This window comes from Canis lupus, chromosome 27 (genome assembly GCF_048164855.1).
Source record: "Canis lupus baileyi chromosome 27, mCanLup2.hap1, whole genome shotgun sequence".
Lineage (NCBI taxonomy): Eukaryota > Metazoa > Chordata > Mammalia > Carnivora > Canidae > Canis > Canis lupus.
This window is the reverse complement of record NC_132864.1, coordinates 14348503-14374151: the sequence shown is the minus strand read 5'-3', so window position 1 is coordinate 14374151 and position 25649 is coordinate 14348503. Positions and strand designations below refer to the sequence as shown.

The window sequence follows — 25649 nt, the reverse complement described above, 5'->3', positions numbered from 1 at the left end:
AGATGGAGCCCGGGTCGCCCACGATGGTAACAGGCTCCACCCTGCCCCCTTTGTTGACCTCCTCTTCCACTCTCACTTCCCACCCCCACCTGGGGCTCCCGGGGTCACCTCTCCAATCAATGTTCTGGGAGAGCCCCGCTCCATAGAGGCCCGGCGGCCGGGCCAGCTCACACACCTGCATGCCGGTGATGGAGACGTGGTGGGACTCCACCGTGGGCCGCCGGGGCAGCCGCGGCGAGGACTGCGGGGAGCCCACAGGCGAGTGGGGCAGGACCGGGTGGACGCAGCGGCCGTTCGCGTCCAGCTGGGACCGCTCCTGCAAGGAGAGCTTGCGACTGCACAGCTGGGGCCGGGCCTGAGACCCGGAGGCAGAGGCGTCGAGGGGCACCTTGCGGCCCTCAGCCTCCCGGGGCCGGTCCCGGCTCAGGCCGCGGTCCACCGCGCAGCCCGGCTCACACTCGGTGACCACGATGAAGGACTCCATGCCCAGGCGGATGCTCAGGGACGAGAGGCCCTGCAGGGCCTCACAGGGCTTCTGGCCTTCACTGCCGCTGCCACCCCCCAGCTCATCCTGGAGGGCGGCCGGGTCGCTGCTGGGCTGGCTAGAGACGCATGATGACATGGTGCGTGGGCCCGGGCACTCCCATCCGGCGGCAGCGCGCGCCACCTGCGGAGAGAGGAAGGGTCAGCCGCTCCCTGCCCGCCCCCTGCCCGCCCCCTGCTGCCTCCGACCCGCCTCCAGCCGACATCCTCAAAATATCTGGCAAAACCTAATGGGACAGGATCTTAAGTCTTCACAGAACATACTCCATATTTCCTTAATTGAAAAGCCCCTCCTCACGTACAGAAGAATTCCAAACTCAATCTGGGTAGGAACCAAGGATGAGAAAACCCCAAAATAGAGTACGCCTGCCCCCTACAGAGGTGGCAGCTACTTTCAGCTCAAGCCAATTTGCTGCTAAAATGGGATTTGGGGGAGCCTGGGTGGCTCAGCGGTTGAGCGTCTGCCTTTGGCTCCGGCGTGATCCTGGAGTCCTGGGACGGAGTCCCACGTCCGGCTCCCTGCATGGAGCCTGCTTCTCCCTCTGCCTGTGTATCTGTCTCTCTCTTTCTGTGTTTCTCATGAATGGGTGAATAAAATCTTTTTTAAAAATTAAAAATAAAAAACAAAATAAATAAATAAAATGGGGTTTGGTACTTGAATTGCCTGTCCTCCCCCACCAGCCCCCACCACCGCCTTTTTAACATATTTATTTTTAAGATTTTATTTATTTATTCACGAGAGACACAGAGAGGCAGAGACATAGAGGGAGAAGCAGGCTCCCCGCAGGGAGCCTGATGCGGGACTCGATCCCAGGACCCCAGGATCACAACCTGAGCGAAAGGCAGATAGATGCTCAGCCATTGAGCCATCAAGGGGCCCCACATACTTATTATTTAATGTTTTCCTAATTCAGCACCCTAATTGGTGCCTGCCAGGCATAAGGCAAACATGAAGTCAAAAGGTTGACATTGGGGCACCTAGCTGGCTCAGAGGGTAGAGCATGCAACTCTTGATCTCAGGGTCACCAGTTCAAGCCCCACAAAACATATTTAAAAAAAGAAGTTGACATCAAATAGCTTACCAGTTCCTCAAAAAACCTAAACAAAGAATGACCACATGACCCAGCAATTCTGTTTCTAGGTATGTACCCCAATAGCACTATTCTGGGTAGCCCAAAGGAAAAACAATCTACATATCCATCAACAGATGAATGGATAAACAGAATGTGGTCTAATCACACAATGAAATATTATTCAGCCCTTAAAGGAATGATGTACACCTGCTACAATCTGGGTGAACCTCAAAAACATCATGCTAAGTGAAGGAAGCCAGACCCCAAAGGTCACGTATGTATAATTCTCTTTATTTGAAATTTCTAGGGCAGGCAAATCCATAGAAACAGAGAGTAGATTAGTAATTGCCTAGGACTGAGGAGGTGTTGGGGAGAATGGGAGTAACTGCTAATGGGTACAGGGTCTCCTGGGGTGATGAACATGTTCTGGAATTAAACAGAGGTGGTGACTGCACAAAATTCTCAACGTACTAAGTGCCACTGAAGTGTTCACTTTTAAATGGTGAAGTTCATGTTATGTGAATTTAAAAAAAAAAAGTTTGATGCTGTCTTAGACTGTCAATTCCTTCTGTCTCTAGGACAGATTATTAACCTTTGCTTCATGTATTTGACAAATTCTTCTGGACAAATGTCACAGGTGCCAGTAGGATTCAGAGAGTACATCCACGGATGCCAATGGTGGCAGCTCCATACTGATCACCCACATCACAATGTTACCAGGCAAACAGGGGTGTGGAGTAGAGAGATTTCATGAATGAATAAAAGGGTATCTCTTGAGGACACTGTGTGGCAGTGAGGGGATAGAGAGGAAGGTGCAGATGGGAATAGAAAGCCAGTGCTTCCTGAAGGACTTGGATGAGAGGCAGAGAAACGCCATTTGCCTTTTAGGGATAGTCTCAGGTATATACCTGAAAGAATTGAGAGTAGGAATCCAAACAGATACATATACACTCTTGCTCCTGTCAGTACTATGCACAGTCAAAAGGTAGAAATAACCCAAGTGTCCATCAACTGTGGATGGATAAACAGAATGTGGGGCAGCCCCGGTGGCACAGCGGTTTAGCGCCGCCTGCAGCCTGGGGTGTGATCCTGGAGACCTGGGATCAAGTCCCACGTCAGGCTTCCTGTAATGAGCCTGCTTCTCCCTCTGCCTGTGTCTCTGCCTCTCTCTGTCTCTATGAATAAATAAAATCTTTAAAAAAAAAAAAACAGAATGTGTTCTATTCATACAACAGAATATTATTCGGCCATAAAAAAGAATAAAGTTCTGACACATGCTACACCATGGATGAACTCAGAAAACATGCTAAGTCAAACAAGCCAAATATTAAAGGACAAATACTGTATGATTGCAACTATATGAGGGACCTAGAATAGACAATATTATACAGACAGAAGAGAGAGAGTTACCAAGGATGAAGGGAAAGGGGAAGAGAGTCATTATTTATGGGGTACAGAGTTCAGTTTGGGGTGATGAAAAGTCCTGGAAAACATAATGGTGGTGGCTGAACAACCCTGTGAATGTCACTAATGTCACTGAATTGTATACCTACAAATCGCTAAAGTGGTAAATTTCATGTTATGTGTATTTTACCAAAATTAAGAAAATAATAATAAAACTATAAGGAATTACTACTTTTTCCAACCATCAGATTGGCAAAGACAAAAATGTAATATAGCACTATTTTGGTGAGGCTATGGGGAGTATGAATTGGTACCATCCTCATGAAAGGAAATTCACTAATATCTGACAAAATTCCAAATGCACGTACCTTTGAGTTAGCAATTCCACACCTGAGTATTTATCCTACAGACAACCTTACACATGTGAAAAATGTCTTCTGGTAGTGTGGCTTGAAATGACCATCCACAGGGGACTGAGTAAAGAAGAATGAGGTACATGGTATTCCAGGAGAAAACCATGCATTTATTTTAAAAGGGGTGACTCTACACAGCGTGATAGGAATTAGCTTCAACACACAGTGTTATGTGGAAAAAAGATCAAAGCATTAGTATACTGCTGTTTTGGTACAGGGGTTGAAAAAAGCCATACGTGTGAAAATAATTGTATATGCGACAGCATATTTCCAAGAAAGCTATATAAGAAAATGGTTAACAAACAAATGGTTGCAGAAATAAGGGGACAGGGTGGGAAGGACTAACTTTCCATTGGGTACCATGTGCAAACTCTTTGGAAATGAATTCTTTTTTTTTCTTTTAAGATTTTATTTTTGGGGCACCTGGGTGGCTCAGTCAGTTAAGCGTCTGCCTTTCAGCTCAGGTCATGATCCTGAGGTTCTGGGATCAAGCCCCACGTTGGGCTCCCTGCTCAGTGGGGAGTCTGCCCCACTCCCTATGCACAGGAGCTCTCTCTCTCTCTTTAATAGATAAAATCTTTAAAAGAAAAAAATGGGGGGGTGATCCCTGGGTGGCTCAGCGGTTTAGCACCTGCCTTCCGCCCAGGGCGTGATCCTGGAATCCCAGGAGCAAGTCTCACATCGGGCTCCCTGCGTGGAGCCTGCTTCTCCCTTTGCCTGTGTCTCTGCCTCTCGCTTTGTGTGTGTCTCTCATGAATAAATAAATAAAATCTTTAATAAAAAAAAGAAAAAAAATTTAATCACTACACTCAATGTGGGGGCTCAAACTCACAACCCCGAGATTAAGAGTTGCATGCTCCACCAAATGAGCCAGTCAGACACCCCCAGAAATGAATTATTGAAAGAAAGAAGTTAACTGTAACCATAATAGGAGTTAAGATGATAAACCTAGAGGGCTGAGGCAGGAGGAGGTGGCAGCTGGTCCCACTCCTATTCCTCTATCCCACCCTTACTGTGTCTGAGGAACAAATCACTGTGTTCCTATCTTGGCTTCCCTATCACTGAAAGAATCCAACCCAAGTTCAAGGGTCTGTGGCCCAGCTTGTTATTATGTTACACTTTCCCCAGGAAAGGAAAAGCAGGGCCCTTGAAGCTCCAATGCTTGGACTCACCATGCACAAATGACTTAGCCTCCCTCAGCCTCAGTTTTCTAATCAATAAAATGGGCAGTCACCAGATAGACATGAGGATTAAATGAGCTAAATACTCAGTATGTCTGGTACATGGTTACATGACCAAAATCTATTTTTTCAGCAATTACTTATTGAATGCCTACTACCTGCTAGGCTGGGTTCCAGAATGTTCCTACAAAGTACTGATGTCCAAGCCAGCCAACCTGCTCTTGTGTGGGTTCCACCGCCCTGGCCATTAGGATCCTACCGCCCCCAGGGCAGGGAAGCAGCTCCAGTGGCCTGTCCTCCCTCCCAGAGCCACCTTTGACAGGGCTGCAGAGTTCCTGAAAAGAAAATTAGGCTGGCAGCACCTGAGAAAGTTAATGGAGAATTTTTTTCTTGCCAAGAAAAAAAACAATTGCTTATCGATCTTCACTCCAGGCCAAGGACACCAAGCCATCTGCCCCCAGCAAAGCTGCTTTTAATCAGTCTCCTTGACAAGCTGGCGTCTGGCCAGGGCTTTGGCCCTTGAGGTATGGAGGAGGCAGGAGAGGAGATGAGGGCCTCTATGCCGGAGGGGTAGGTGTGTGCAGGTCTCAGGAAAGAGGACCCAGACCTCAGTGCCTCAAGACCATCTAGAGTCCCCTGGTCTCCAGCGAGTCCTGACAGGCAAGCCAGCCATTCAGCCTGAGGAGGATGATCTTCCACCACTAACCCCTACAGAGTCCAAGCCAATGTTCAGATGGTTTTGGGGGGCAATAAACCTTACAAGGTCACAGGCTCTATAAAGATCTGATAAAACCTATCAACACTCTGCCCAGGAGAAAAAAAAAAATCAAACGAACACAATGGTTTGCATAACAACAGCAATAGCTAAACAATCAATTAAGCACTTATCATGCAGCAAGTACGCTAACTACTCTGCTTGGGTCATCTAATCTCCACAGGCTCTCTGCAAGGGAGAGGATGCTAAGCATGCCTTCCGGTGGTGATGGGGGGTGGGGGGCTTTCTGCAAAACTGCTTGGTTTTGACAAAATGCCAAGAGCCCTCTCCCCAGAGCCTCCTGCCCAAAACCTGTCTCCTCTCCCTCCTCCTGAAGACCTCCCCATCCCCCCAGGGTTAGCAGCCCCAAGCTCCCCCACCTCTCACAGGGTAGCTCAACAAAGCAACCAGACCTTTCCTGAAGCAGATGGAGCAGGCTCCGGGCCAGGATGAAGGGAAATGCTCCTTCCTCTGCGAGAAAGCCAAGTGGCACAGGCCTCTAGGAAGTGCATTCCCATTTCCTGGGGCCTATTGCCAACCTGTGCCTGCTCACCAAATGCAGAAGCACCACAGGATCCCAGCGCAGCAAGCAGCCAGCAAGTGTGCCCCCTGGCACATGCCCCAACCCAAGGCGCATTACCCTGCAAGGGCTTGCTCCCTGAGGTCCCCAGCACCATGGGATAACAAAGAGTCCAGGGGGGCACCTGGGTGGCTCAGTGGTTGAGCGTCTGCCTTCAGCTCAGGTCGTGATCCCACGGTCCTGGGATCAAGTCCTGCATCGGGCTCCCCACAGGGAGTCTGCTTCTCCCTCTGCCTATGTTTCTGCCTTTCTCTGTGTGTCTCTCATGAATAAATAAACAAAATCTTAAAAAAAAAAAAAAAAAAAAAAAGGTCCCCAGATAGCTATGAGGATACTGCCAAGGCCAGAGACAACGTCCTCCCTGGGATAACAGGCTTGGGCAGCCACATCCTCTCTCATGTAGGGAAACTGAGCCCAGGGAGGTCCTAAAGGAAATTCACTCACCCATTTGTTCTTTCAAGTAATTACTGAGGACCTACTACGTGGTCCACAAACAGATGTCATTTCTTAAAAAGTAGGTACATGGGATACCTGGGTGTCTGAGTCAGTTGAATATCTGACCCTTGGCATTGGCTCAGGTCATGATTTCACAGTCATGATAGGGAAACCAAGACAGGAACACAATTAATGAATTTTTTCTCAGACACAATAAGGGTGGGATAGAGGGATAAGAGTAGGACCAGCTGCTACCTCCTCCTGCCCCAGTGGGAAGTCTGCTTGAGACTCTCTCCCTCTGCCCCTCCCCCTGCTTGTGATCACAAGTAGGTGTGCACAAGCTTTCTCCCTCTCTCTAAAATAAATAAAAATAAAACCTTAAAAAAAAGTAGGTACACAAATGACTCTATAAGGAGAAACCAGGACAAGATAAAAGAGAAGATGGGGGGACACCTGGGTGGCTCAGTTGGTTAAGCAGCTAACTCTTGATTTCAGCTCAGGTCATGATCTCAGGGTCATGGGATTGAGCCCCTTGTCCCACATGGAGTCTCCTTGAGATTCTCTCTCCCTCTCCCTCTGCCCATCCTCCCACACATGTACACGTGCTCTCCCTCTCTCTCTCAAATAAATAAATCTTAAAACAAAAAAGAGGGGGCACCTGGGTGGCTCAGTCCATTAAACAGCCAACTCTTGATTTCGGCTCAGGTCATGATCTTAGGATCTGAGGCTCCGAGATCAATGGGGCATCTGCTTGATGATTCTCTCTCCCTCTACCCCTCTCCTTGCTCATGCTCTCTCTCTCTCTCTGTCTCAAATAAATAAGTCTTTTTTAAAAGAAAAAAAAAGAGAACAGAAGGCCCACTTTAGATCTGAATGGGGGTGGGGCCAGGTCAAGTAAGGTCTCGCTTGAGGAAATTCTATTTAGGCTGAGACCTATAGCATGAACAGGTGCTGAGGGGGCAAGAACTTGTTCCAGGAGGAGTGAGCATCTGAGAAGGCCCCAAAGCAGGAAAGACGTGGGAATACTGGAGGAAATAGCAAAAGGCACCACCCCCTCCTCCCCAGACGGGAGGCTGGGCCTCCAGGACTGTGAGACCACACAGTGCAGTACATCATCACAGCAGCCCTAGCAAACCAACATAGCTCCCACCCACCCAGAGAAGCCAGCTGCCTCAGAAGCCACAGATGCAGAGGTGTTTCCCAATGCAAGAGGGAGAGCCCCGGGGGGGCTCAGCTGGACTGGTGAACACAGTGCTAAGGGGTGATGCCAGCAGGAATATTCTAGATTCCAGCCTTGGTCCAGCCAAACAGTCTTATCAGGGGATCCCTGGGTGGCTCAGCGGTTTAGTGCCTGCCTTCAGCCCAGGGCGTGATCCTGGAGTCCCAAGATCAAGTCCCGCATCAGGCTCCCTGCATAGAGCCTGCTTCTCCCTCTGCCTGTGTCTCTGCCTCTCTCTCTATATATATATATGTGTGTGTGTCTCTCATGAATAAATAAATAAAATCTTAAAAAAAAAAGTCTTATCAGTTCAGTGACACCAACTCTTACAAATGTCTGTCCTTGAGCACTCTTTAGTTTGGAGGCACAGAAACTGTCTCCCCAGAGACAAAGGCCTTCCCTTGGCACACAGCAGGAGGGATAATTCTAGTTTTCGCATGCAGAGACCCTGTCCCCATCACAGCCATTAGAGCAAAAAGGTGCAAATGGTGACTCTCAGATGACACCTGGCCACCAACATATTTTGCCTGGCCTATCCTGTGTCTAAAACTATTTGAATGAGATGTCAATATTTTAAAGCTGGGACATTTCAGATAAAAGTCAACATTTCCAGAGTCTCTTGAAGTCACTCCAATAGCACTGGACCTGTATTCTCTCCTGGCAACAATGCACCGCAGCTTTGGACAGGAGATACAATTACCCACATGCCACAGTCCTCACCACCCCCACACTTGTCTCCCCAACACGGAGGATAGGCTGAGTGCATGTCACACGCCCATCCCCTTTTTCCACAGCTCCTGACCTATCTCACCCCCATGGGCCCTGCTTGGAGATGCATCAGATGTCAGTGCTAAATAGAGCACACATTGGTGGTCACCTGCTCCAGCCATTTTTCATTTCACCAATGAGAAAACGAATGTTTAGAAAGATTTACTGATTTGCCCAAAGTTAAGCAGTAGTTCCAGGAAAAGCTAAAATTGGTCTGAGTTTTTCAAGAAGAGGCTAAAAGTTAAAGTACAGCCTTGCAATGTCCACATATTACATCCTAAATAAAGTCCAGGCTGGGCAAAATCTCTAACAAAGAGGAGCATACAGCCTATGCCTCTGACTTCTTAAGACTTCAACCTGCTTGAGAGGGGAGTACAAAGACATGGAGTCCTAGGATGGTCAGAAAAGAAAGGCACAGATTTGGGAATAGAGACAATCAGCCTGACTTAACTTGTGAGAGCTGTGGCTTTGCCCTTTTTGTTTACTGATCAACTCCAGAGCCTAGAACTTTCCAGAACACTGTTGGCACTCAGTAAATATTGGCTAGAGGCCGTTGTTTATATCACTCCCAAGGCTCCTCAGACATTTTCTTTAATTGGCCTAGAATCTATGTTCCTTTAGTCTAATAACAGCAGCCTGATCTACATCTGGGAAATCATTATTTTTTTGTGAAAGGTGACTCCATGAAGCTGTCTGTAAATCAACTTCATATTCCTATCTGACTCAAGACTGGTCAATCAGGCATGAATTGCTCTGGTCAAGAAATCTGATTCAAGAGAGATGTGTGACTCAGGTCAGACGACCAAGTCTCATTTTAGGATTTGGCAGAAGTATTGAGAATGTCTCTTTCTGTGGGACTTAGCAATAAGGATGTATTTCTAAAGTTTATCAGAGGCTGAGGAGAACCCTGTCTTAGCATGAAGTTGACAGAGAGAGAAAAGAGACAACAGAGAAGAACTGAGGCCAGAGACACTCTTTGGGTATCTGGATCCAGCCATGCCTGAAGCCCATATACACTAGAAGCTTTTAACTACATGAGCCAATAAATTCCCTTTGTTTGCTTAAGTTAGTTTGTGACTGGTTTTCTGTCACTTACAACCAAGGGTCCTGACTGACAGAAGAAATAGAGCTGATTGACAAAGCTTCTCCACTAAGCTCCCTGCCAGACCAACAGTTCTCTACACCATAAGGCTCTCAACCAGGCCAAACTGCCAGGCAGCTGCAAGTCCCCTGGTAACCAGACAATCTGCACCTTGATAGGCAGGCAGAAATCAGAACTTCCAAAGTCTTTTTTTTTTTTCTTTAATCCTAAAAAAATTAAGGATGGGTAAAGGAAGGGCCAATGAACAGGACAGAGTGAAGGAAAGACAGGGACTAGCACTTTCAATGCAAGAAATGCATCACTGTGGATGCCTGGGTGGCTCAGCGGTTGAGCACCTGCCTTTTGCCCAGGGTGCAATCCTGGAGTTCCAGGATCAAGTCCCACATCGGACTCCCTGCATGGAGCCTGCTTCTCTCTCTGCCTGTGTCTCTGCTTTTCTCTGTGTGTCTCTCGTGAATAAATAAATAAAATCTAAAAGAAAAAAATGCATCGTTGTACCAGTAACCACAGTGGCGTTAGATGGCAGCCAGCCCTCTGGAGGGAGTGCTTGCCAAGTGCCAGGCACTATTCTGAGCATTTAGCATGTATCATCTCATTTAACTGTCAGAAAACTGTATGAGTCGGGTACACTTATCATGCTTATTTCACTGGCGAGGTTAGCTGAGGCAGAGAGTCCGACTGACTTGCCCAAAATCACACAGTGCTTTGGGAAAGCACAGCTGTAAACCAAAGAGAGGTGAGACATGGTGACCAAGTGCACATCCCTTCTCCTGCACACACCAAATGCTCCCTGAACAGAGGCTGCTGCCAAGAAAGCACTTCCACAGCTAACAAGTTCAAGCCCCTCAACTGGCTTTACTTTATATTAGAACACAAATTTTCATCTCTAATTCCATATGCTAACTTTACTCTTTTCATCGTTCCCTCTAACTCTTGTCCACATGCATCACTTTTCACAAGATTTAAATTAAAGGGACGCCTGGGTGGCTCAGCGGTTGAGCGTCTGCCTTCAGCCCGGGGTGTGATCCTGGAGTCCCAGGATCGAGTCCCACATCGGGCTCCCTGCATGGAGCCTGCTTCTCCCTCTGCCTGTGTCTCTGCCTCTCTCTCTTTCTCTGTGTCTCTCATGAATAAATAAATAAAATAAAATAAAATAAAAGGTTTAAATTAAAGTGTGCATATAATTTCAAGGGTGAGCAGGGGCTGGGAGCTGGCTCTGCCTCTGCAGGACCAACCCTGTCCCCCACACCTGGACACAGAAGCTGGGAGAATTGTCTGAGATGAATCTACATAAAATCTGTTTTCCTCAGAAACCTCAATGGCAACATCCTAATGTACTTGTTAAAACTCCTGTCAGGGAGGTGTTCTTTCTTCCACACCCTGCTCCCATCCAAACCACTGGCTCCCCATTGAAATTTCTCCAGCAGAGCCTTATCTCAGACACCACCCACAATGCCCCTTCCCTCATCCACTCACCTACCTCATGCCCCTCATACCAGACCATGGCCCAGGAGAGGGGTAAGGGGCATCTCCTTGCAGGACCATCCTTTCTCCTCTCCAGGTTGAGATAAGCATTTTTATCTCTGCAACTGCCATCTCTCAACTATTTACAGAAGCCAATGGGATAAAAAGAGACAACATAAAAATAGTTGCTCAGCAGCTTTCAGGATTGGGGGTGGGGGTACACAGACTCTTGGAATGTTCTTTCTCTCCTTTTCAAAGGCGAAAATGCTAGAATTGTTTCTCTTTGCCAAAGCACTTCTCAAGAGTTCACAAACTACTCACCTGGGAGCTCTCTGGGGGCAGGGACCAAGTCCAGGCAGAGCTTGTCACCAGCCCCCCCAAAAAAGTGTGGATTCAGTTCAGTGACATATCATCAGGGTTCCAGAGCCAGCACTTAAGAGAAACACAGTGTCCTGCTCTGCCCTGTTTCCATCCGGTCTTCCAAAAAAACATGAGCCAGTCAAAAAAAACAAAACAAAACAAAACTTGGCTTTTTTCTATGCTTAAAATGTTTCCTAATTGAAGAAAAAAGTTCAGCAGCAGCACCACCACCAACACGATGGAAACAGAAAAAACACTGGCAGCTGAAATCGCTCCTCCCCCACTTTGGCCACTAACGTCTCCAACAGGGAACACCAGGGCACAGGTCTTCCCTATGAGTAACAGCATCCACCTCCTTTGAATTATACCCAATTTTTGGTTGTGTTGAGGAAGGGATCCAATCAGGGAAGGAAGAAAAGATAATCACTTAAAATCTTATTTTTCAGAGAGCAAAGCCATACCCCCCTGGAGAAGAGAGATTCTAGTCTAGTCTTGTCTAATCTAGTCTATTCTATGCCCATGAGAAAATCAGCATCGTCTACCAGCATAAGAAGGCAAGGAAGACCAGAGAACACAGGATTCGAAGGCATGCTGGGAAACTATACGCATCCCAGGGGCCTGGGCCTTGATTTTCTCATCTGTAAAATGGAACCGCTGCAGCCTAGCGAGAGGGTAACTTGAGTCCATCTTCTGTATGAAAGCTGGCTCACAGTCAACACTCCCAAAGACCCTGTTCTCCCTTCCTCTCTGTGTCCCACCCACTCGGCGGTGACTGTGAAACGGAAGGGGCCACCGAAGGGCTGCTCTTCTCTGGGCTTCCTCCCAGCTCTGTTTTTGCTAGATTTCTGATTTCCTCCAGATAAGTATTTCTAGCTAAGCTGTCCGGAGACTGAGCTGACTCCACGCCTGGTCACAGGGTGAGGGCTCCATCTGTCTGGTGAAGCTTTCTCTACTTTGTGGGTTTACTTATCTAGAAAAAGTCTCACAAAATATATGCCCGAAGATGACATGAGGACATACATTTAACAAATCATCATGACTGAAGAGAACGGAACTGGATGAAATTCACACTCTCCCTGAAAAATCACACATGTCACACCTGTGCATTGACCCTGGGGGCACTGGGCTTTGCGAGAAAGCAAGAATCTTGTGGCGGAGCCAGAGGGGGCCAGATAGAGGGAGTCTTGAAAACTCTGTTCACCAATTGATTTCAGAGACCCTCCCTTCCTCCACCACCACCACCACCACCACCACTGGCTCTGCAAAATAGAGACACAAAATAATGTCTTACGCCCAGAGGTTTATTAACTGGGGGCTGAGAAGGCAGAGGAATACACAAAGTAGCCTTAAGAAATGCTCATGGTGGGGCGGCCCGGTGGCTCAGTGGTTTAGCACCACCTTCAGCCCAGGGCCTGATCCTGGAGACCCGGGATCCAGTCCCACGTTGGGCTCCCTGCATGGAGCCTCTCTCTCTCTCTCTCTCTCTCTCTCTCTCTCTCTCATAATAAAAAAGAAAAGGAAGGAAGGAAGGAAGGAAGGAAGGAAGGAAGGAAGGAAGGAAGGAAGGAAGGAAGGAAGGAAGGAAGGAAGGAAGGAAGAAACACTCATGGTGGGGCACCTGGATGGTTCAGTTGGTTAAGGGGTTAAGCATCTGCCTTCGGCTCAGGTCATGATCCCAGGGCCCTAGAATTGAGTCCTGCATCAGGCTCCCCACTTGGCCTTGATTCTGCTTCCCCCTCTACCCTTCCCCACTGCTTGTGATGTCTCTCATGCTCTCTCGCTCTCTCTCTCTCAAATAAATAAACAAAATCTTAAAAAAAAAAATCTAATGGTGGAAACAAGCCAGTGTCCACCAACGGGTAAATGGATAAACATAATGGGGTCTATCCATACAAGGGAATACTACTCAACCATAGAAAGGAGCACTGATACATTCTACAACATGGATGAACCTTGAAAACATTCACACTCCAGGAAAGAGAAGCCAGATACATGGGGTCACATATTAAGATGTCAATAAGGTAACAAGCACAGTCTGAAAGAAAAGACCATTCCAAAAGAGAGATGCAATTTCCTTAACTTCCAAGAAAGAATGCACAGAAATGAGGGAGAAGGCCACGGCAGCATCTGGAGCCAGGCATGCCTGAACCCCACACCTGGGTCCTGTAACCTAAAGTGGGTAGCTAACTGGGAAAGCAAAACACCTAGGGAAATATAGTAACACAAGGCCCTCTGACCCAAAGGACAATCTGAAATAGCATTTGCCTCAAATTTCCAGGATTGGGAAAAGAAATAAGAACCAGAAGGCAGTATGCAGAAGAAAAGGTTGTGAGGGACCCTAACCAAGTTACAGTACTCTGCTTTCTCTGAGCCTTTCCATTAAATGAGTTCATGATGGGATGAGGATGACTCTGCATCCCACGTTAAAATCTGAGTCAAAAGGCCTTGAAAATAGGCTTTGCCTGCCCCACCCAGTTCCTCTTGAGACCCCACCCAGTCTCCCTACCCAGTAGTCCAGCTTGGATCCAGGTTAAGGTTCTCAAGGGGGGAACTCTGGGTTACTGCAGAAAGTTCCCTCTGCTAGGTCAGACCCTTCCCCTCCTATTCCCATCCAATCTCCCCTTGCCCTTTTGTTTTTTAGCCCATCCCTCAAGGCTGAGCACAAACAACACTTATTTCTGGGAGCTTCCTGGATTCATACCAGCCAAAAGAGATTTCTCCAGAAACTCCACTGCCCTGTGCTTCCATCATTCCCAGCACACTTCTTCCTCCTAGTGTTTTTCAACAGAGGCATTCCTGGCATTCAGGGCAGGACACTTCTTCATGCCTGGCATGGATCTGGCCTGCTTGCCAGACATTTGGCATCCTCGGCTCCTGCCCACCAAAGCCAGAAGTGCTCAGCATCATTGTGACACCAAAAGGCACCAGGCACTTTTTCAAATGCTTGCCAGGACGATGGGACTGTCCCTGATGAGAACTACTGCAAAGGTATTAGTGAATATGTTTGGCTACTAGCCCACTAAGAACCTGGGAGCAAAGAGAAGCCCAAGTTAATAAGCATCAGCACCATGCCCACTTAGATCCGTGTCCTTCTAAGCTGGCTTAGTAAACAATTCTGAGCCCCTCAAAAAACGGAGGGCAGCCTTGCAATGGACTGCTCTAGGATAGATGATAAAATGCACAGGCTCAAGAGCCTGACATGCCTGGGTTGGCTGCGTGACCCTGGGCAAGCTGCTTAGCCTCTCTGACCCCTCTAGAAAATGAGGCTAACTCCTAGCAACACTGCAGAATTGTTTCCACCCTTGACCTCCTCATCTCTATAATGGGAATAAAAATCTCTGCCCCCTAGGATTTTGGTAGGCATTAAATAAGATAATAAATGCAACACATAGTCCAGTGTGTAGGGGCTCATCAAATGATGGCTATTACTTTTTATTACAAAAATACACTGTGCTCTCACTATGAATACCTGCTTTCTATAGAGGAAAGGCTTATGATGAGCAATCTGGAAGGAGGTGCTGGGGCTCGCCAAGAAGCTGCATTTGCATAGCATGAACACTGTTCATTCTTAAATTGCATGTTTCTGTGTATTGGTTTGGGACGAGGGGGCTAACTCTCCCAAAGCCCTCCCGTTGTTACTGCCCCTACCTCCCCCCTGAGTATGTGGGAGCCTATGAGGAGAGAGCTACCCTCTCCTCTCTCCCCTGGGGGCAGAGCTAGGGGAAGGGGTGTGGTGACAGTATCACTCTAGGGTACCTGAAGTTTCTATCTCTAAGGCTGTAGGGACTTTCAGATTGAGGAAGGTTGAAGTTCCCTTTATGGAAATGGACACTACATATCCCCACCCCAGGCCAGAGAGCTCCTCTCTCACTAAGAGCACTGAGTCCGCCAGGGCCCGCACTCCGCCCCCACATCCCTCCACCCCAACCTTCTGGAGGAGACAGGAGAAGCTAAAGTGCAACCTCCCCAGGGCCAAGTGAGAGCAGCAGGGTGGCTGGCAGAGCTGTGAAAACACCCCGCTTCCCAAACTGGGCAGTGCAGAGAGTGGGGGGCGGGGGGAGCCAGGAAGAGCTCGAGGCTACACAGCATGGCATTCCAGGCAGGCACCAAGACCCAGACTCCCGGGTCTGGGCCCAGAAACCCCGCGTCCCCAACAGTCAAGCAGAAGGGGCAGGTGAAGGCACGTCTCCGCACTCATCAAGAGCTGCGGTCCGGAGGTAAATTTAGGTCAAAAGGACCAGCCAGTGAGGTTCCGGAGGGCGGAAGCAGAGGGCCAGCGAAGAGAGGCAAAGGTCCCCAGGCCCCGCAACTGCTGATCCAGGGTCCTGCCCCCTGGTGTCGGTCCAACCTACCCAGGGCCTGGGTTTGCCCCCAAGACAAGCGGGGTGCGGGGGTGGGGTGCTCAGAGTCCGGTGGCCCTCTCCCTCCCTGCACTCCGTAGCCTTCCCTACCTGTCAAACGCGAGAAGGTGGGCCTAGGCCGCCTCCGAGATCCCTGCCTGACTGCCCCGGCCCCGGGGGACACGGGTTCCAAACTCCGGGACCGCCCCTGCCACCCTCTGCCCCCGGCCAGGCGCGGCCCAGCCTAGGAGGCCACCCCAAGGCCCCGGGCGCTCCGAGGACGCGGGGGAAGGGGCGCCGGGGGGCCGGGTCCCCCCACGTGGCGGGGCGTGGGGCGGTGCACGTGGGGTGCCCTCGGTGGAGGGAATCCGGGGCCGGCCGCAGGGCTTTGTCTGCAATCCCGGCAGCGGTCCCCGCCCCGACAGGGCAAGGGCGCCCCGGCCCGCGGCCCCGCTCCCGGCAGCTCACCTGGGCTCCGCGCCTCCGCCGCCGCCTCCCGCGCTCGGCGCCCCCGGCTCGGCTCGGCTCGGCTCGGCTCGGCGCGGCCGCGCGCTCCCCTCCGCGGCCCCGGCGGGCGCGCGCAGGGGGGCCGGGGGCGGGCGGAGCCGCCAGGTCTCGCTGGGGCGCGACGCCGCCGCGGGCTGCGCGAGGATTGGCCGCGGCCGCTGGAAACCCGGGCGCCGAGCCGCCGTCGGCGCGCCCCCGCGGGCTCGGCCCCGCGCCGGGGAGGGCGGGGGAGGGCGGGGGAGGGCGGGGGAGGGCGGGGGAGGGGGAGTGGCGGGGGCCGGCGGAGCCGAAAGGAGCGGCGGGGCGGAGGGCGGGGGAAGAAGGGGGAGCGGGGGCGAGGGGAAGTGGGGCGGGGCCGGGAGCGGGCGGGGCAGCCGCGGAGCCGCGCGGACCCGAGCGTCGGGGGCGGCTGGGGGGGCGCGAGAGGCAGCGCCGCAACTTCGCTCCGGGCCGCGGCGCGCACCTGGCCGGGCGCTCCCCGCGGCGGCGGCGGCGGCGGCGACACCCTCGGGCGGGCGGGGCGCGCCGGCTGCGCTCGCTTTGTTTGGCCGAACGCGAGGACTGCGGGGCGGCGGCTGGGTCGCGGGGAGTCCCCCAAGTCGGCAGGACGGCCGAGGTCCCGCCCCGAGTCCGCGGCCTCTGCCCCGGGCGCCGGGCGGTGGATGCGGCCTGGACTTCGGGTCCCCACCCATCCAGGGGAACCCCTTTCCTTGCCCGCCTCCCCACGGACCCGGGCTCCGGGCCCGCCCCAAAGGCCGGGGAACTCTGTTCCTTTCCCACATCCACTCCACCCGGATGTACAAAACTACCCGAAACAATGAGCTTCTGGCCTTCCCCCAGGGCTACTTAGATGCTTTTTTGTGGAAAACAATATATTCTTCACAAACATTCTACCCCTTTGGGGCGCCCTCCTTTGCCGGAACCTTAAGAGTGTTTAGTCCCCCAGCTGGGGAACGGCGCTGCAGGAGGGAGAAAGAAGATCTCAAAGGCTGTCTGACCTGCCGACCTTAGATAGTCCTGACCCAAAAGGTACCCAGGGCATGTTTCGCTGACCCTGCCAGGGAGCCAAAAGGTAATCAAGAGTCCAGACGGGAATCAAGGGCCAAAGTAATGAAAGGTTCAGAGTCCTCTTGTGCCAGAGGCACCTGGGTGGCTCAGTGGTTGAGCATCTGCCTTTGGCTCAGGTCGTGATCCGGCCGTCCTGCAACCGAGTTCTGCATCAGCCTTCCTGCGTGGAGCCTGCTTCTCCCTCTGCCTATGTCTCCGTGTCTCTCGTGAATAAGTAAATAAGAAAATCTTAAAAAAAAAAAAAAAAAGTCCTTTTTACTGGATGGATTTCCAGCCCCCTTCAGTTTAGATCCTCTGGTATTTACATGCTGACAAACAGTTGAGAGCTTTCAGTAAGAGGACCACCATTTCTGATGTTACCACGGACACCTTTGTTGGTAACAGTAAAAGCCCAGAAACAACCTTCCTACTGTTCATGGGGGGAATGGATAAATGAAATGTGTTATTTGATTGGATAATTGATGGGATACTATGCAATAGTTCCAAGGAATACATTAAATCTACTTGTACAGGGACGCCTGGTTGGCTCAGTGGTTGAGCATCTGTCTTTGGCTTAGGGTGTGATCCCAGAGTTCCACATCAAGTCCTGCATCGAGCTCCCTGTGAGGTGCCTACTTCTCCCTCTGCCTATGTCTCTGCCTCTCTGTGTGTCTCTTATGAATAAATAAATAAAATCTTAAAAAAGATCTACTTGTACACACGTGGGAAGATCCTCAAACCAGAATGTTGAGTAAAGGAGCAAGGTACAGACTACAATATGATGTAAAATTTGTATTTTAAAACCCCACATAGTCTATCTTGTTCATAGACACCTGCTTGCGTAGTGTTTTTTTTCAAAGGTCAATGGGGATTGAGTGTCAATTAAATTCATGACAATCTGCCACAAAGATGGACGTAGGGACAGAAAATAAAGACAGGGAGCATAAGAAATGTTGGACAGTTTCATGCCTTTTACTTTTAAAGGAATTAGAAGCAAATGGTGAAATGTCAAGTCAGTTCTGAATGGTGGATGCATAGTTCTGTATTTTTCTGTATTTTGCTCTTTTCTCCTCAAAACTATGTATTGAGGCTGCTGGGGAACATTTTGAACATCTCTGACTCTATGTCAGGAGTCAGAAAACTTTATCTGTAAAGGGCCAGATATTAAATATTTTAGAATTTCAGGTTATGTGGTCTCTGTTGCAGCTTCTCAGCTCTGCCATTCTAGCAACCATAGACAAATGAATGGGTGTGGCTGTATTCCAATAAAACTCTTATTTATAGATACTGAAAGTTAAATTTCATATAATTTTCACATGTCACAAAATATTATTGTTTTGATTTCTCTTCAACCATTTAAAAATGCATAAACCATTCTTAGCAGGACATATAAAAACAGGTGGTATGCCAGATTCAACCCATATAAGCAATAGTTTGGTAACCTCTTCTTTACTAAAGAAACTAAAATAGATATTGGTTGATGTCTTTTCCTGTTACTTGTTAAAATACATAATTTTATATGTTTATATCATGTTACTAAATTGTCTAGATTTTATTAGAACACAATAGCTAATAGGCAGAAACTTAGATATACACACACACAGCTGTATAAAGTGAGAAGCCAATTATGTGAGAAAGGCAAGAAAGTGCCCATTCAAATCAAAACTCTAGCCCAAGATCCACTTCTTTCTGGAAGAACTTCCTGAAATGTTATGACCCAGGCTCTCCTTGACCTCTCCCCTCTGTGATCTCCTATTACAAGGACTGTACCACGTATTTGATCTCAGCCACCCAATTGTCTCTATTCTTTCCTTTTCACTAATGGGGTCTGACTTGCCAGTAGAGCCATATATCAATTCCTGGAATTTAGATAAGTATCACATCTGAAATTTGTTTACCTGCAGCATTGTAGTTAAAAGCAGTGACTTTGGAATCGAGACAGACCTAGCTCACATCTCAGCTTTGCTAATTGTCAGGTCTGTGGCCTTGGCCTTGGCCTTGGCCAGGGACTCTGGTTTCATCAGCTGTCAAATGAAGACAACAAACTTAACTGACAGGTTCAGTGATGTGTGTAAAGTTAATAGCTCAGTGCCTAGCACATAAGTGCTCAGAGACGCTACTAATATACTTAGTACAGAGCTAAAAAAAAAAAAAAACACACACACAAAAACAAACAAACAAACAAAAAAAAAACAAAACCACATCGATTATGTACCTTTCTTATTAAAGTGAACTAGAACAAAGCAGAGGACACTGTAATTCCCTTTCGTTGACATTTGGCCTTTCTTAGGCTAGGAATCATCCCACTGAAGGAAACCATTTTCTTCTTAGAGATATGAAAGTAAGAACTGGTTTTGCTTTTTGGGTTTTCTTCTCTAACAACACTAGAAAAACCTATGCTAGGCAAACATCTTGCTGTCTTGACAACACAGATTGCCAAGAAAATAGGTAAACAAAGCATTCAAATCTTATTTTTAAGAAAACTTGGATAGTACAAGGGAGGGGCTGAAAAGTAAGATTTAAAAATTATCTTATCCTCTATGGCAGTATCATAAGCTCCTGCCAAGGCTTTGCCTCTTCCTATAGGAACTGTTCTGTGTTGTACCCATAGTGTTCACTGGAATATTCCACCTCCCAAACCTTGAACATCAAGGTAGAGGCAGCAGGATTAATCATAGATAGACTTTTTAATTGAATTCCTTCCCATCCAACAGGAAAGTAGAAAAACACTGGTTAAAAAAAAAAAGTGAAAAGAAAAAGAGCCTGAGAAGTTTCCCTTCAATGGGCAGTGAGATTCACATGTTTGTTAGTCTCAAACATGAACAACAGCATAAAAGGAGAAGTCTGCAGGGACATAGATGAAGAAGCTCTTCATTTGTCTTAGATGTACTATGAGAAAGAAAAAAAAAAAAATCAGTGTATAGGGTGCATGGGTGGCTCAGTGGTTGAGTGCCTGCCTTCGGCTCTGGTCATGATCCCAGGGTCCTGGGATCAAGTCCTACTCAGGCTTCCCATACAGAGCCTGCTTCTTCCTCTGCCTATGTCTCTGCCTCTCTCTGTGTCTTTCATGAATGAATAATAAAATCTCTAAAAAACAAAAAAGAAATAAAAAATTAGTGTAAACCATTCAAAAACATCACGGAGAAATATAAAACACTCCGAACAAGTAGAGGTATTCAAGGCATGCAGGTCCACACAAAGGTGCCCCGGTGATAAGACTGAGAAACCTGTCTCACCTGGACTGAATCCTCACTGAGCCTTATTAATGAGGGGCTAGGTCAGGCAAAATCTCAGAGGCTGTTTCCTCAAATGCAAAATGGTATTTGGCTTACAAGCATTAGAGATAATATGCGTGGAAGTACCTCGCATAGTTGTCTGGCCTATACTGGGCACTAGATAAGTGATGACTGGTATCACCAGTTACATGTTCAACAAACTGGAAAAGAATGTTTACAGGAAACATTATAGTACTTTTCAAAACTCCAGAAACAGGCAGCTCTAGGGTAATGCAGCAACTAGGTTAGATTCCCAGTTCTGCAACCTACCAGCTGTGTAACCTTGGGTGAGCAAGTTAACCTCCTCATGCCTCAGTTTCTACATCTGTTAAATGGGATTAGTGCTATTGCCTACTTCTTAGGAGTGTTGTAAAGATTAAATGTTAACATACATAAATTACAACAGGACACTCTGTGGGGTTTAAGATTTTATTTATTTGACAGAGTGGAATGCCTAGGCGGCTCAGCAGTTGAGCATCTGTCTTCGGCTCAGGGCGTGATCCTGGGATCCGGGATCAAGTCCCACATCAGGCTCCCTGTGGGGAGCCTGCTTCTCCCTCTGCCTGTGTCTGTGTCACTCTCTCTGTGTCTCTCATGAATAAATAAAATCTTTTAAAAAATGTTTATTGGGATCTCTAGGTGGCTCAGTGGTTTAGCTCCTGCCTTTGGCCCATGATCCTGGAGACCCTGGATCAAGTCCCACATCGGGCTCCCTGCATGGAGCCTGCTTCTCCCTCTGTATCTCTGCCTGTGTGTGTGTGTGTGTGTGTCTCATGAATAAATAAGTAGAATCTTAAAAAAAATGTTTATTTGATAGAGAAAAAACAAGCATGAGGAGCTGCACAAGAGAGAGAGAAGCAGACTCCCCACTGAGCAGGGAGCCTGATGCGGGGCTCAATCTCAGGACTCTGGGATCACTACCAGAGCCAAAGGCAGATGCTTAACCAACTGAGCCATCCAGGTGCCCCCCGCCCCGCCCCCCACTCTGTAAGTGTTAAGATATTTGTACCCACTTGCCTCAGGGCTGGAAATACTCAACACCAAACCTGCTGATAGAGCTCTCACCATGCCAAGCCACTGGCTTGGGTCACCACACCTTTCTTCTCTGTAAGGTCTCTAGTAGAGACCTGAATGTCCACTGGTTGTATAGCTTCAATTCCCTGCTCACCCAACCATTTTCCATTTAACCAAATCATCATTTAGTTACACTTTTATGTTAAACCACCTATAATTACACTATTCTGATCCTTCCCTCACAAATGCTCCACCAGGAAAAAAGCCAATTAGCTGTAACCGACAGTTCTGTGTGTGGGGGTCACTCTGACGTTTCCAACTTCCCATTTAACCCACTATTCCTTCCTGGAGGAGACAGGCATCAACTAACAAATCTAAGTCACAGGTGGCAGCAGGCCATAGACTATTAGCTTTGAATTCAGTTCTGCAAGGGTGAACGTGCAGGCTGGGAGCAGAGTGAGGCAGGCTGACTTCATGAGCATGTAAACTGTGCCCCTTACTTGGTTTAATCCTCTACTTAATATAGGCTTTGTATTTTTACTTCCCACTGGCCCTACAAATTATGTAGGTGGTCCTAGCCAGGTCTGATGATTTCTAGTTTTTAATGTTGAGGCATAAGGGTCAGCTGAGTAAACTTGCCCCATCTCTTGGAACTTCTTCTGTTGAGGCAGAGTGATTAAGATCATATCCAGACTGGAAAGACTATAGTTTAAATACATGAACAAAAATGATATCAAATGAGAATATATTTGGAAGAATAAAAAGAAATTGATAATAGTGGTTACTTCCTGGGAAGAATTGCTTTTTACTCTATAACTCTTAAGAACATATAGTTTTTAGGGATGCCTGGGTGGCTCAGCGGTTGAGCACCTGCCCCTGGCTCAGAGTGTGATCCATGGTCTCAGGATCAGGTCCCATATCAGGCTCCCTGCCTGGAGCCTGCTTCTCCCTCTGCCTACATCTCTGCCTTTCTGTCTTTCATGAATAAATAAAATCTTTAAAAAAAAAAAGAACATTTAATTTTTACCATCTACACATATAACCTTTCAAATTAATTTAAGATTTTAAAACATCACACCAATTACTGTCTCTATCTCCACACTGAGTCTCTTGTTTCCAGAGCAGCTGTCTTTAGCCAACAAATGCACCCCATGAGTGGGAGTTGTTTTACACTGTTTCAAAGAGCTCTAGAGATAAATTATTTCCCATCAGAAGGTTTAAATTTAACAGAGAAAGAGCCAATGATAGAAACTGCAAAATTTGGTTGGTTCCTTGTTGCTGTTTTGGACTTGAAACATGGTGATTTTCCTGTGAACAAACACAGGGGGGATAAGATAAATTCATTGACAGACAAAGCAATAGCTGGCCCTCCTTAATTGCAGGGCTGAGATACATAAATTAGAAATACTATATATTTGAGTGATAGCATCCACACAACTCTGAGCTTCAGACCCTTTCTTAATTTATCATCACCTTATTCATGATGAATTCCTAGACTTATTATCGTCCCTCATTTATATAGTTAAAGAGAGAAGTAATAGACTCACATGAAAGAGATAAGAAAGCAAATACCATGATTGAAACAGGTTTCTTGTAATTGGTTCAAAAACCATAAAAAGATCTCTTCCTTTTACTCCAGTCAAGGACCTTCATGTGCTTGTGAGGACACACAGGCACATCATAAGCCCCAGCTCAGTCCAACAAAACAAGGAAGCTTCAGAAGGAAAATCCAAGCCTCAGAAATACCCATACTGACCCCCTAGAGAGACCTACCAATACCCAAAAAAGCTGACTCTGAGGTAGGTGCTAAACAAATTCATGTGATAATGGAGAGTATGTACAGATTCTAATAAGATATCGGCAACTTTGCTCAAATAGAACATAAATTTACACTAACTTATTAATAAAAAAGCTGTTCATCAACGAAGAGTTGGTATCTTTTGCTATCAAAAAAGATAAGGGAGGGGGACCTGGGTGGCTCAGTCAGTTGAGCATCTGCCTTCAGCTGGGGTCATGATCTCAGGGTCCTGGGATTGAGCCCCATGTCCCTGCTCCCTGCTCAGTGGGGAGTCTGCTTCTCCCCCTCCCTCTGCCCCTCCCCACTTGTGTTCTCTCTTGCATGTTCACTCTCTCTCTCAAACAAATAAATAAAATCTTTAAAAAAAGGGGGAGAAAACAAATATGTATATTCTAACCACAAAATAAGAGAAATGAATCAGAATGCAGTTTATTGATCAGACATCAAGTACATCATTTACATGGAGGGAGGGGATGTAAAGAAGTTCAAAATCTTCTAGTCTATTGAGGGCCCAGCAGGGATACTCCCACTAGAGATGATTGATCAAGGGCACCCCATGAGAGGGCAGCTCCTGATGAAGCTGCCGGAAGAGCATCGCACACTGGTTCCTCTCCTGGGTCTTGCCCAGCGTATGGTAGAGTCTGGCCTGGAAGTAAACAACATCTCTGATCTGTTCTTTGCAGTCGACCTTTGCAAAATAGTTCTTGGCTTCATTGAGATTTTCGATGGCTGCCTCCAGAGCTGAGGGAAAATGAGAAAAAAATCACACATGTTTAACTCAACATTTCACACATAATTTTCAGAACTGAACATCTACTTTTATTGATTTAACATGTACCAGATACTTTTGTATTCTACTCTTTGAGAAGAAAAAAAAATACACTAGGGTGAGGTTTTTAAAAAGATCTTTAGTCCTGATTTTCAGCCTGGGACCCTCACTCTGTAGGGTTAGGGGATCCCTGGGTGGCGCAGCGGTTTGGCGCCTGCCTTTGGCCCGGGGCGCGATCCTGGAGGCCTGGGATCGAATCCCACGTCGGGCTCCATGCATGGAGCCTGCTTCTCCCTCTGCCTGTGTCTCTGCCTCTCTGTCTCTCTCTGTGTAACTATCATGAATAAATAAATAAAATCTTTAAAAAAAAAAAATCAGGATTCAATTACCCTCAAACTTCATGCCAAGCATGCATGTCAAAGTCCTTTAAATACAGCATGAAATTTTAACATATATTTGAGAACTTAAATACCGCCCCAAATTTAGTGTCCTCCTTCTTCTGGGGCCTAAATTTAATTTTTTTCTGCAGTAGTATTGCCTTGCAATCTTTGAATGGCTCCCTACCTTCTGCTTTCTTCAGTGGGTCATAAGAAGCTGCTGAAGCCACTTGGCACTTGGCCACCAAGAACATGGCTCGGCCTTTGTCCAGGACCGCCCCATCAGCCAAGATGGGCTCAATGGCCATGTGGAGAAGACTTAAGGCCTGTTCTGGGATTCCAAGGATGAGCTGTAAAAGAAACACTGTGGTACTGTACACATCCACATCCACTGCCCATGACAGAAAAGGATTCATTTCTGGCTCTTCTCTGCTGAAGAGCCATGTGGCTTATGCTCTCCCTGACATGTACTACATTTAATATGCTCCACACTCCGAGAAAACAATGTGTGACAATCTGATTTCAGATTATGATAGATACAGTAGGAAGTAGTTACTCACACTTTAGAAAGGTTTTTGCCTTTACAAAAAGATTCAGAATCAATATCCCTTAGACTGGTGATTCCAAAGACTCAAAGCATCATTCTTGCTGTGTAAGAATCACTGGGAGAAGGGGAACCACCAAGAAAATAACTCAAAAGCATACAGTAAAACAAAATAAGAAACATCCATTTAACACAAAAGAAACAGTAACAGAGTAACTGACGAACAAAAAAGATGTAAGACATATAGAAAAAAACTAACAAAATAGAAGTCCTTTCAAATCCATAATTACATTAAATGAATTAAGCTCTTCCATTATAAGACACAGATTAGCACAATACATTTGAAAAAGAAATCATCCAACTATATGCTATCTGTAAGGAAACTCACTTTAGGTTAAAAGAGACAAATAGGCTGAAAATAAAAGCACACAAAAGAGATATTTCACGCAAACAGTAATCAAAAGAGAGCTGGAATGACTATTCTTATATCAGACAAAATGGACTTTAAGTCAAAAACTGTTACAAAAGGGGAACCTGAGTGGCTCAATTGGTTAAGCATCTGACTCTTGGCTCAGGTCATAATCTCACAGTCATGGGATTGAGCCCTGCATCAGGCTCCGCACTCAGTGCAGAATCTGCTTTGGATTCTTTCTCCTTCTCCCTCTGTCCCTCCCTGCTCACA

The 25649-nt window shown here is 47.4% G+C and overlaps 2 protein-coding genes across 9 annotated transcripts in view; both read right to left on the bottom strand.

Annotated features, from left to right (window-relative positions):
• Positions 1 to 16197, bottom strand: part of CAMKK2 (calcium/calmodulin dependent protein kinase kinase 2) — a 48463-nt gene extending 32266 nt beyond the window's left edge. For 5 of the 6 annotated variants that reach the window (XM_072802459.1, XM_072802464.1, XM_072802463.1 and 2 more), the window contains exons 1-2: positions 16105 to 16197; positions 176 to 667 (exon numbers count right to left, since the gene is read on the bottom strand). In XM_072802459.1, the coding sequence (XP_072658560.1) occupies positions 176 to 622 (447 nt within the window). In that variant the 5' untranslated portion in view covers positions 623 to 667; positions 16105 to 16197. Of the gene's footprint in view, positions 1 to 175; positions 668 to 15747; positions 15885 to 16104 lie in introns of those variants that run through there. The other variant, XM_072802461.1, reaches the window with a different exon arrangement.
• Positions 16198 to 23681: 7484 nt separating this feature from the next.
• The window catches only part of ANAPC5 (anaphase promoting complex subunit 5), a 44150-nt gene continuing 42182 nt past the window's right edge, over positions 23682 to 25649 (bottom strand). For all 3 annotated transcript variants that reach the window (XR_012019184.1, XM_072802457.1, XM_072802458.1), the window contains 2 exons: positions 24611 to 24773; positions 23682 to 24018 (listed from right to left, as the gene is read on the bottom strand). Coding sequence is in view for 2 of the 3 variants with exons in the window: in XM_072802457.1 (XP_072658558.1) it covers positions 23807 to 24018; positions 24611 to 24773 (375 nt within the window). In the remaining variant the exon portion in view is untranslated. The remainder of the gene's footprint in view (positions 24019 to 24610; positions 24774 to 25649) is intronic.